At 38.8% G+C, this 12,689-nt stretch overlaps 1 protein-coding gene across 2 annotated transcripts in view; it reads left to right on the top strand.

The window, feature by feature from the left end:
• The window catches only part of fam149a (family with sequence similarity 149 member A), a 47,568-nt gene that overhangs the window by 16,851 nt on the left and 18,028 nt on the right, over positions 1-12,689 (top strand). Inside the window, exon 1 of one of the 2 annotated variants that reach the window (XM_016994046.2) lies at positions 8,350-8,632. The exons of the other annotated variant lie outside the window; for it this stretch is intronic. Within the exon in view, the coding sequence (XP_016849535.1) occupies positions 8,538-8,632 (95 nt within the window). The 5' untranslated portion in view covers positions 8,350-8,537. Of the gene's footprint in view, positions 1-8,349; positions 8,633-12,689 lie in introns of those variants that run through there. 2 annotated transcript variants of the gene reach the window in all.

Below are 12,689 nucleotides of genomic sequence, written 5' to 3' on the forward strand. Positions count from 1 at the left end.
ACACAGACATTATATATAATGTACATTATAATTTAGAAACATTTCTTGGGGCTTCATGAAAAAAAAAATTGCTTCAAAAAGGGGTCTCCTGCTGAAAAAGTTTGAGAACCTTTGGGTTAAAGAAATAATATGGAAAAGAAATGATAATAGTGCCAAGCAGCCAAACTTTGCAAAGTGAGAGTGATGATAAACAAGGTCCAGATGTTCCCATGGCATTACATAATCAGTAACATGATGAAGAGATTCTTGATACCTAGAGCTTGCACCTTTTTATAAGACTGTATTCTTATCCATCCTTAGAGGCACATGGACCATTTCCAAGATTTTTTATTCAACCTTTTATCCCTACTGTTTCAGGGATACTTGATCCTTTTGCAGCAAATGCTTCCTATCTGATCCCAAAGAAATAAAACACCTCTACCAAGCCACTAATTAGTCTTCTTTTTGTGACAGTTAATTAAGCTGATGGCATTTTTCTTGAGTTTTATCAATTATTTATAAACAAAATGTATGTCAATAATTTTTCCACTGGCACATTAGTTTCCTAACAAACATGCCATGGTCAGAACTGAATTATAGCTAATCACAATGAAATAATATATTTTGGAAATAATACTTTTTGTTTTAAAGGTAATTCAAAAGTTTATGACCATAGCTTCTTACTGTGATTGCAGTTACAATTAGTGGTACTGAGGCCACTTCTACACTGCCATATAAAATCCAGAGTATCTGCTTTGAACTGGGTTATATGGCAGTTTAGACTCGTATAATCCAGTTTAAAGTAGATAATGTGGATAATCTGATTTGATCATCTGGATTATATGGCAATGTAGAAGGGGCTTGAGAGTGTGAGGCTCACCCAAGGTCACTCTGGGTTTCCATGGCTGAGCAGACAATCGAACCTTGGTCTTCAGAGTTGCCCATCATTCTGGCTCTTGTTTACAGCCTGAACACACACACACACACACAATATAATTTAGCAGATTGAAGTGAATTTCTGGTTGTTCAGAAAAGCAACTGAATGAAGGAACTGAAGATGCATTTCCTTTGATTTCAAGGAGTACAAATCACAGAACAACAATTTTGAGCTGACTCACATTGAAAATTGCACAGTTGAATCAGGCCTTCATCTTTGTGGTTTTTTATTTTGTGTACCAAACCCCATTACCTAAGACAAAAAAAATCCTTCTTTGTATAGTTTGTAATCCATATTTATGACTGTTTTAGATAGATAAATGGGAGATTTTGTTAAATTTTCCATTAAAATGGGATTGTTTTGTGAGATTTTTTTATTGGTCCAAACGAGGAGGGAGGATAGAATGATTATAGTCTTCGTAGCCACTGTGAGAAAGCTTTTTAACCATCTAACATTAATTTCAGAACTGGGACAACAATTCCTTGCCTAAGAAAGCCCTGAGAAATTACCATAAATTGGCGAGCAACTTGAATGCACACACACACATAATAAACAAACAGTGACACATAGTGGTAGTACTTTGCTATCTCACTAGGACAATGAAAAATATGTTTTCTTTTGCATTCTTTACATAATAATGACCAGGTTTTAATGTATATGTGTTCCCCCTGTTAAATATAACATTATTGTACATGCTACCCTTTTCATTTTTCCATGTTAAGCTGTTATTAACACTAGATATCTCTATGAAAAAACAGATTGATTTATTAAATCTAGGGTTTCACACACACACACACACACACACAAGAAAAATAGTAAGTTTTATGCTGGTAATGAAAGAATAATGTACTCTTTTGAATAATAATAATACCCACCTAACAATCCAGAGTCTATTTTTTTTAAAAAAAGGCAGTACAGCAAATATTTCTTAGCTTGGCACTGTCTTTCCATTGTGGTATAATTGCATGCTCATGTGAGGCAAAAGACAATGTTGACAAAGGTGTCCCATGTCAGATGGATTTTTGCTCAGGATCCAGACTAAATGTTCAAAATGTTCAAAGCAGTCATGTGAGGTAAAATTGGTGGATGATCCCTTTTACCATGAAAACCTAAGCTTATTGCACAACAAGCAGGTTTCAGACCAGGGAAAAACTGTACAGGTCAAATTCTTCATCTGACTGAGCATATTGAGGAAGGCTATGAGAAAGGCTGCATCACGGGAACAGTTTTTGTGGACCTTACAGCAGCCTGTGACACGGTGCAACATAGAAAAATGCTGCATAAAGTCTACCATATTACTTTGACTTTACAAAAACTGCCCAGATCCTCCTGGAAAACCACAGCTTCTATGTGGAGTTTCAGGGCAGGAAAAGTAGATAGAGAAAGTAAAAGAATGGTTTACCCCAAGGAAGCGTTCTTGCACTGACCTTGTTTAATATCTTCACGAACGATCAGCCACAACCACTACTCACAAAGAGCTTTATATATGCTGATGACCTTGGCCTTACAACACAAGCAAAAGATTTTGAAACAGTTGAAAACCAGCTCACGAATGCCTTAAAAGATCTCTCCAGCTACTACAAAGAGAACCACCTGAAGCCTAACCCTGCCAAGACACAAGTGTGTGCTTTCCACCTATGTAACCGTGAAGCCAACAGGAAACTGAAAGTTACTTGGTGGGAAGGCCAAGAGCTCGAACATTGTTTCCATCCTAACTATCTTGGTGTCACCTTAGACCAAACACTAACATATAGGAAACATTGCATGAACACCAAGCACAAAATAGCTGCACGCAATAACATCCTGCGGAAACTGACTGGCAGTGCATGGGGTGCAGATCCACAAGTAATAAGAACATCAGCCCTGGCCTTGTCTTTCTCAACTGCAGAGTATGCCTGTCCTGTTTGCCACAAGTCTGCCCACGCGAAGCAGGTGGACATAACACTGAACGAAACATGTAGAATAATCACAGGATGCCTTAAACCTACACCTGTTGATAAACTTTATAAACTAGCTGGCATTGCCCCTCCTGATGTGTGACGGGAAGTTGCTGCTAACTGTGAGAGAAATAAGGTCAAACATTGTGAAAGCCACCCACTGCATGACTATCAGCCTCCTCCCACCAGACTCAAATCAAGAAAGGGCTTCATGAGAACCACCACTCCTCTTGATGTTCCCCCAGCAGCAGCAAGGGTGTCCCTCTGGGCAGCTAAACCAGGCAATCCCAACTGGATAGCCCCCCATGAGGGTCTGCCTCTAGGGGCAAACCAAGAATGGGCAATTTGGAAGTCCCTAAACAGACTGAGAAGCGGAATGAGCAGATCAAAAGACAACCTGGCACTACCTGGAGGAATCCTCCACCTTGTGTGACTGTGGAGCTGAACAAACAACAACTCATATGTATGCTTGCCCACAATGCTCTGCCTCATGCACGGAGGAGGAGTTGTTTAAAGCTACAGACAATGCAATTGCTGTTGCCTGCTTTTGGTCCAAAACTATTCAGCTGTTTGTGATTCCTTTATTTTATCACTTTTAAACTTATTTATTATGCAATGCTTTTGACACGAAATAAATAAAAACCATGAAAACCTTATGATGAAACAACCCAAAATGAAAGAAATAGTGCCAGTAGATTAAACTCCCAGGTTAGATGGGAGTCAACAAGCCATTGAGATACAGCAGTGGACAACTGTGGCCTCTTCTACACTGTCATATAATCCATATTATCAAAGCAGATAATCCACACAGTATGCTTTGAACTGGATTATATGAGTCTACGCTGCCATATAATCCAGTTCAAAGCAGATCATCTGGATTTATACGTCAGCGTAGAAGGGATCGATGAGTAGCTATGTGGCTAATGACACAACTGGCCTCAAACTGAAAGGATGTTTAGTGGTTGATGTACTCAGAAGTGAAACAAAAGTCCGAAGCCGCATAACACATGTTATAGGAACATGGAACATGAGAAATATGAATCAAGGGAAACTACAAATAGTGGAGCAAGTCATGTAACATACAAACATTGCAGTACTTGGAGTGAACAGTGTCAAGCAGACAGGAATGGTCATTTTGAGTAAGAGCATTTTATTCAAGAAGTGAAAATCTAAGATGAAATTAGATGGTGCTATTAGCAAGTAGAAGTGTAGCAAAAACAGTCTAGAGATGCAATGCAAAAAGTGCATCTCCACTGTAGTATTCATGAAGTTTGATACCACTTGAACTGTGATGGCACATTGATATGGAGTTTTGGGGCCAATTGATCCCCTGCTGCATAGCCATGCCCTTGGGACATTTCTTGTTGCTGTTGTTGTTGCTGTTGTCTCTCCTCCTTCCCCAGTTCTGAATTCTTTATTGCATTTCTGTAGCACACATTGGTGACATGAGTTTTGTGGTCGCTGTGGCTTCAGGTGTAGATGTGATCCAAGTCTGGCTGAATCATATTAATAAGATTTCAGGGGAAATTCATGAATAAAATCATAATCCAAGTTTATGCTTCAAGTTCAGAAGCATAAGAAGAGTCTGTGCCAGAGTTCAGGAGGAAATTGATTGTGTATCAAATCATTGTTTATTCGTTCAGTTGTTTCTGACTCTTCGTGATCTCATGGATCAATTCACGTCAGAGCTCCCTGTTGGCCGTTGCCACCCCCAGCTCCTTCAAGGCCAAGCCAGTCACTTCAAGGATAACAGCTATTCATCTTGTCCTTGTTTGTCCCCTCTTCCTTTTTCCTTCAATTTTCCCCAGCATCATGGTTTTCTCCAAGCTGTCCTGTTTTCTCATTATGTTGCCAAAGTATTTCATCTTTGTCTTTAATATCATTCCCTCCAGTGAGAAGTCAGACTTTATTTCCTGGAGTATGGACTGGTTTGATCTTCTTGCGGTCCAAGGCGCTCTCAACATTTTCCTCCAAAACCACAGTTCAAATGTATCTATCTTCATTCGCTCAGCCTTCCTCAGCACTCACATCCATATGTTACTAGGGGGAATGTCATTGCTTTAACTATGCAGATCTTCGTTGCCAGTGTGATGTCTCTACTCTTAACTATTTTATTGAGATTGGTCATTGCTCTCCTCCCAAGAAGTAAACATCTTCTGAATTCCTGGCTGCAGTCTGCGTCTGTAGTAATCTTTGCATCTAGAAATACAAAGTCTGTCACTGCCTCCATGTTTTCTCCCTCTGTTTTCCAGTTATCAGTCAGTCTGGTTGCCATCATCTTGGTTTTTTGGATGTTTAACTGCAACCCTACGTTTGCACTTTCTTCTTTCACCTTTGTTCTAAGGCTCCTTAGTTCCTCCTCGCTTTTAGCCATCAAAATGGTGTCATCTGCATATCTAAGGTTGTTAATGTTTCTTCCAGCAATTTTAACTCCAGCCTTGGATTAATCAAGCCCCGCACATCTCATGATGTGTTCTGCATACAAGTTAAACATTTAGGGTGAGAGTGTACAGCCCTCCATACTCCTTTCCCAATCTTGAACCAGTCTGTTGTTCCGTGGTCTGTTCTTACTGTTGCTACTTGGTTGTTATACAGATTTCTCAGGAGACAGACAAGGTGACTTGTTATCCCCATACCACCAAGAACCTGCTACAATTTATTATGATCCACACAATTGAAGGCTTTAGAATAGTCAATAAAGCAGAAATAGATGTTTTTCTGAAACTCCCTAGCTTCCTCCATTATCCAGCAAATACTGGCAATTTAGTCTCTCATTCCTCTGCCTTTTCTAAACCTAGCCTGTACATATGGCAACTCTCGCTCCATGTATTGCTGGAGTCTACCTTGCAGGATTTTGAGCATTACCTTACTGGCCTGGGAAATAAGTGCCACTGTATGAAAGTTTGAACATTCTTTAGCGTTTCCCTTTTATGGTATGCGGATATAAGTTGTTATCAAATCAGGACTTGTCAATCTTAAGTGATTGGAATATAAAAATAGGATACAAAGCAGAATCAAAGACTGTAGGAAAAATTGATTTAGGATCAAGAAATGAAGCAAAAGGATGACTGATTGCATGCCTGAATGGGGATTCAAAGCCTGATCTCCAGAGGCATGGAGACCACTACACTATTCTGATTCCCAGGGAAATTACTAATAATGATTACTATTTTCATACTGAGATAGCATGTGAAATAATGTTGCACATTGTTCTAATTCTTCCTCATATTGCCTTCAAAATAAAGAGATGCGAAGAAATAAAATATAATGCTGAGTCTGCTTTGTTTTTGTCTGTAACAATGCCATCTTAGGGCCCTCCCACACAGCCATATAACCCAGAAGATCAAGGCAGAAAATTCCACCATATCTGCTTTAAACTAGGTTATCTGAATCCACATTGTCATATACAGTAGAGTCTCATTTATCCAAGCTAAACGGGCCGGCAGAAGCTTGGATAAGCGAATATCTTGGATAATAAGGAGAGATTAAGGAAAAGCCTATTAAACATCAAATAAGGTTATGATTTTACAAATTAAGTACCAAAACATCATGTTATACAACAAATTTGACAAAAAAATAGTTCAATATGCAGTAATGCTAAGTAGTAATTACTGTTTATGAATTTAGCACCAAAATATCATGATATATTGAAAACATTGACTACAAAAATGGCTTGGATTATCCAGAGGCTTGGATAAGTGAGACTCTACTGTATCCCAGTTCAAAGCAGATAATGTGGGATTTTATTCAGCTGTGTGGAAGGGGCCTTAGATTGTTGGAAATAGCAGCCTTTCCCAAATTTCACTATTTATTTGTTAATGTATATATTTGCTAACCTGTATTCTATGTATATGTTGATTTGCCAGTTCGACTGTCCCTCTTTGGTGTGGGAGGGGTTATAGACATGTGATTATACTGAGCATGTTCAGACTCAGGACTCCATTTTATGTTTAGTATCTGCTATCCATCTCAGTCGAGGTAGATGTGTGTCTGCTTGGACTTCAGTAGAGAAGTATGACTTATGGACTTCAGTGAGTACAACTATACCTAAAGACCATGGACTATTGATTAAGAATGATACCCTGCGTACTCAATGTACAGCCAAGGATGATAAAGATTCAAAATATACTAAATGCTTCAAAAAACACATCTCTAAACTAAAATATAATCAACTCTCCTACAAAGGTGCTTTGCTACTGGTTTGATTCCTTAGGTGCTTGCCTAAGGAATCAAACCAGTAGCAGAGCACCTCTGTAGGAGAGTTTATGTCCACTCCGTCATTGATACTGACACATTGAATTTATTTACTCGAAGAACGTGTTACATGGGAAAATTGACTCCTCTAGGTTTTCCATACCTGCATAACCACCACCCGAGGAAGACTACACAGTCAAAACCGGTCATAGATGATGACAAACCTTGGATTTGTTTAAAACATTGGATTTTTAAAAAAGGATTCACTAACTTGGACGTTGAGATTTGGACTCACAATTAGTGATTTATACAGTCCTCCATGTGGAACATGAACTCTGGTGGTCATTGGACTCACAAACTCTGAATATAGAGTTCTACTTTCTATGAATGTATGTGTGTTGGTAACACATTGATTATATTTTGGTTTAGAGACTTTTTTGAAGCATTTAGTATATTTCGAATCTATCATCCTTGGCTGTACATTGAATGTTCTATGACAATAGCATATATAGAACCCTGTGTACTCAACACACACAAAGAACTACATCCTATTTGTAGCTGAACCTAAATAAGAAATGTCATGTATAGTGAATTAATACAAGATCTTTGTGAGTAAACAATATATGTTATTTTTCAAAGAAGACTTTGTTTGCATATTTTAAACTAAGGTTTCAAAGGACTGTATATATTTTGGGCAATTGCAATTATAACTGCAAATAAACAACTATCCTCTGTTAACCAAATATATTTTTGTAGTGACATGTATTTGTCCTTGGCAGTTCAAAGACATGATTCTTCAGTTTAACTGCTAAGTTATCTGTGTGCCATTACATGAATGCTTATGAATATCACTTGTTCAGATGGTTGACTTCTAACAAAGTTATGCTTTACTTGACTAGTGGTTTTCAAAAGGTGGTCTCCACATGTTTATGGAGATTCACATTTGCCAAATAGATAGGACATCATTTTTCCTTTTCAATAAGGTTATGATTGCCATTTATTTCCAATGGGATATCTGCCCAGAGACTGGGTGCAGTTATTTCCAATAGGTTATGTCAAATATAGATGAAGGAAAATAACACAAAAAGGAATGAAATAATAGATTCTGCTCAGCTGCCGATGCTTGGTCTCTAGTGATATTTTTAATGCAGCGCTTTTGAAGTTTTGCTTTTCACAGTGATATGTTTATATCTGGCTTTTGAATAAGATCAGGAACAGAACATGAAGCAGGAGCAACGCTGGAACAGCTCCTGGGGAAACCCCAGTACTGCATCCACCCATTCCTTCTCCTCTCCCTCCTCCCGTTTTCTCTTTCACTCAGTCATTCTCACAGGCACAGCATGCTTTGAGACACAGGCACACATGCATGCACATACCACTCTCTTGGAGAGAGATGAAAGAGAATGCGTAAGCGTGAATGTGAGAAAAAGGGAGGGAGGGAACCGGGCTTGTGAGGAGGGAGGGGCAAGCCTTCTCAGGCCGTGCTTTTCATGCGCTTCAGTAGTGGGGTGCGGTACCCCTGTCATCTGCCTGTATCTTCCCAACCTCAGCAGAGAGAGAAAGAACCAGAGCTGATCATCTTGGGGTAAGTCAGAAGTGACAGTGAGACTAAGATGTCAGCATGCCAGGTAATTCAAATTAGGTCTGCATTGAGTGAGTGGGTGAGTGGGTGAGTGTAGTGTCAGTGGATAGGTATATTGTCAGCATTCACTAACCCACCTGTGTGTACATAGAACATAAATCTTAGCCTTAAGATACAGCGTGCTTATGCATTATGCTTGTGGTGGGAGTGGGGTATTGGGGGGAAGATTATTGGTGGATAATTATGTGGCATCTGCCAAGGCTGAGGTTGTGACTCGATGGATAATGGATGATGGTTATGATTATGATCTTCATGCCCTGCCAAAACTGGGACTCAAGGCAGCTATGCAAATTATATTACATTCTGGTAAAAATCCAGCATTTGTATGGATAGGTCTTGTTATTGTTACTGTCTCACTATCTTTTCCCCACAACTATCACTCAGGGTGGGCTATGGAAATAGTGTACTTAAGTATAAAAATCCTGCTTCTCTGTACGTGTATGTGTGGAAGTTCAAATATAGAATGTGAAAAAGACACTAAATTATGTTAAATGCAATTTTACTCATGCAAGGCAATCATTGTTTGTTTCTAGTACATATAGTACTTTAAAAAGGCTTTCTGAATCTAATGTACCATGTCACATGTGGAAACATCTTTTAATAGGATGAGCCATCCCAGTAGACAGATACTAATTTTAAAAATTCTGTATGATTTAAATAAGTGTCCTGAGAGTGGTTGTCTATCCACATGGGAGATGTTGTATTTCTTTTTCTATACTTGAGAGCTGTAAGGACCCCATAGAGCTATTACAAAGAAAGATTATGTTATGGCAAAGGTTAAAATTATAATTTCAAGTGCTATTATTCTTCAGGAGTATGTATCTTTTATAAGGAAACATCAGCTGCACTTTTCATTCAATGTCAGCTAGAAGGACCTATTAATCAGTAACTATGTTATGGGTAAATGAATAAGCAAACTTGTACTTTACAGAACAAAAACAGCTTAGATTTTTATCTCATGGGTAGCACAAGGAAGTATAATTTTGTCAGTATAATTTACTCGATAGATTTCACAATATGTTTAAGAAAAGCAATTTATTTTAAGTATTATAAGGTTTGTTAATTTAGAAGTAGAAGACATAGGAGATGCATAGGATTAAACTTGAAAAATACAACAAATAAGTAATGGGGTGGAAAATGTGTGTGGTGATGTAAAGCATAGGAAACTAACCCACTAGATGGCATTGGATTCCAACTTGTGTCGATGCTAATCACCTTGGTTAATCTTCAGGGATAATGGGAATTATACTTGAGCGATATCTGAGGGTCTAGACTTTCTCACCTTTAATATTGATTACTGGGCTTCCCCTGTTTCAGATACTTAAAAAATTACGTATGCAATGTATAGGGGAGGATGATAATTTAAATATTTATTTCATTTTCCAGTCTTTTCCATGATTTTTCAAAAATGGTTAATGAATGGGTGCACGTAGGTTGAATAGCAAAAATGTTTCTTCCCTTTAAAAAACATAATGTAAACATGTAAATATGATAAAATGAATAGGATTTAATACTTCTCTTTGCATAAAAATAATCTATATCAGATAGTGTTTTATTGAAAATATTTTGCATATGTTTAAGGATAATTGCAGTTCTTTTTGGGAAGCCGAGACAAAGAAGGTAAGACAGTCAAATTTAATAACCTATGTTTGTAGCCATAGTAACAATAAGTGCATCTACACTGATCACTTAGGTTGGTGTTCTATTGGATAAGCCCCACAACAGTGTCACACAGGATCCACCCAGCTTAATCAGGAGTAAGACCACCTTAACATAGCCTTTTACTGGGTTAAGCTAAGTTGGGAGAAATCCCAAATCCCAGTGGAACCAGTCATAATTGTCATCACTTTCATCCCATATTCCCCCAGCTTGGTCAACTCAGGGACACAAATGGTAATCCTGTGTGACCTCTCCCCTTAATGTGGTTGTCCCCAGCTGTGATATGCCACCTACCTTCTTCTCAAGTACCTATGTACTGAGTGAGGGAAACAGTAAGGGACCTTTTCCCCTTCCCAGTTCTCTTAGCACGGTGAAGCTCTGGCTGATGTCAGCCAGAGCACCAAGGAAAAGAGGTAGGTGTTATGTCACGGCTGGGGACAGACATGATGCAGGAGTGAGGGGAATCTGTAGGATGTTTGTCAAGTGTCACCAAATCATGTTCAGTGTGGCTGTCGCTGAGGCGGTTGAGGAAGTTCCGTTGCAGATACCATGTAGGCCCGATCTGGCATCTAGATCACCAGCTTGGGCTTGCATTGTTTGTGTAGAAGTTTCCTACATTTCTCACTGTCACTTGTTATTTGTCTGGAAGCTTCTGGGATTTCTGCCTTTCTGGAAAACGAATAACTCTGCAAGTGTTTTGAAGTGAGAAACAGGGTTTGCATATAAAACTGAACATGTTTAATGTGAAGCCTTTAAGGATCTGTAAGCATTGGTATCTCCTAACGCAGAGCTTTCCAAACTTTGTGTTGCAATATATTAGTGTGTTGGCTGCAGTGTGCAAGTGTGTTGTGCAAACGTAACGGGAAATCTTGGAAATGTCTTATCTTACAAATCAGAGATTTTGAAAAATATAAATGAAAGGTTTTTATGAAATACCGTATGTTGTGTCCCCCATACACTTCATTATTACCATTTATGTATGTGTTCGTACCTCTTATAAGGACTTGTTCTATCTTTCAGTTTGCTGAATTACTGTGTGGATGCTCAAGTTCCTTTGTTTACAATGGCATGGTAAAATAACATCATGTAAATAAAATAGTGAACAACTCAGATTACACCTACACCAGTGGTTCTCAACCTAGAGTCCCCAGATGTTTCAATTTCCAGAAAGCCTAACAGCTGGTAAACTGGCTGGGATTTCTGGGAGTTGTAGGCCAAAAACATCTGGGCACCCCAGGTTGAGAACCACTGACCTATTTATTTATTTATTTCCAATATTTCTACCCCGCCCTTCTCCCCGAGGGGACTCAGGGCGGCTTACACAACTGATAGGATCACTACCAGTACATCATAATACAATAAAATAAGAATAAAACAGTTAAAATAATTAAATAACATAGTAAAATACAATATATAAAAATTTAAAACAATGCAACACCAAATATATATACCAATCATCCATCAGACCTTGTGCAAAAGCCTTAATCCGATCCATGTCAATGCCTACTGAGTTCATTCATTAAACACTTGCGCGCATAGCCAGGTCTTCAGCTTCTTCCTGAACCTCAAAAGGGATGGAGCCTGCCGGACGTCACTGGGGAAGGAGTTCCACAGCCGAGGAGCCACCACTGAGAAGGCCCTGTCTCTCGGCCCCACCAGCCGTGCTTGTGAGGCCGGTGGGATCGAGAGCAGGGCCTCCCCGGATGATCTTAAGGTTCCTACACATTAGGGTAGTGCTCAGTGTTTGGCTTTTTTTTTAAAAAAAAAAATTCCCAATAATATTTTGGAAACCAGCTTGGTTGAACATGTGAATACAGAACCCATGGGTACAGATGGCTATCTGCATTCTAATACATCTAAATAGAAACACTGAGATTTTATTCAGCTATGTGGAAGGGGCCTCGGAGAAGGGGATTTAAAATAAGAGTTAATGTACACCCATGAACAAGTTGATTCATGGTTTTAGGTTTGACTTTTTGACTAAAAATTCTAGACTATATGATTATACCAGTGCATATTGTTTTGGAAAATGTATGATCATAAAAGGTTTTTGTAAACGGTTTGCTATTTTTCAAAAATAGGAATATTTTTGCTTGAATGAAAATTCACCTGAACCATGATAATGATTCTCTAAGTACTACATGCTACAAGTACTACTCTAGAAAAGGTAGTTGCTGATCATAAGTCTAGTTGTGTCCGACTCTGCGAGTTGGTGCTCATCTCCATTTCTAAGCCAAAGAGCCGGTGTTGTCCATAGACACCTCCAAGGTCATGTGGCTGGCATGACTGCATAGAGCGCCATCACCTTTCTGCCAGAACAGTACCTGTTGATTTACTCACA

This window comes from Anolis carolinensis, chromosome 5, assembly GCF_035594765.1.
Source record: "Anolis carolinensis isolate JA03-04 chromosome 5, rAnoCar3.1.pri, whole genome shotgun sequence".
In the NCBI taxonomy this organism is placed as follows: domain Eukaryota; kingdom Metazoa; phylum Chordata; class Lepidosauria; order Squamata; family Dactyloidae; genus Anolis; species Anolis carolinensis.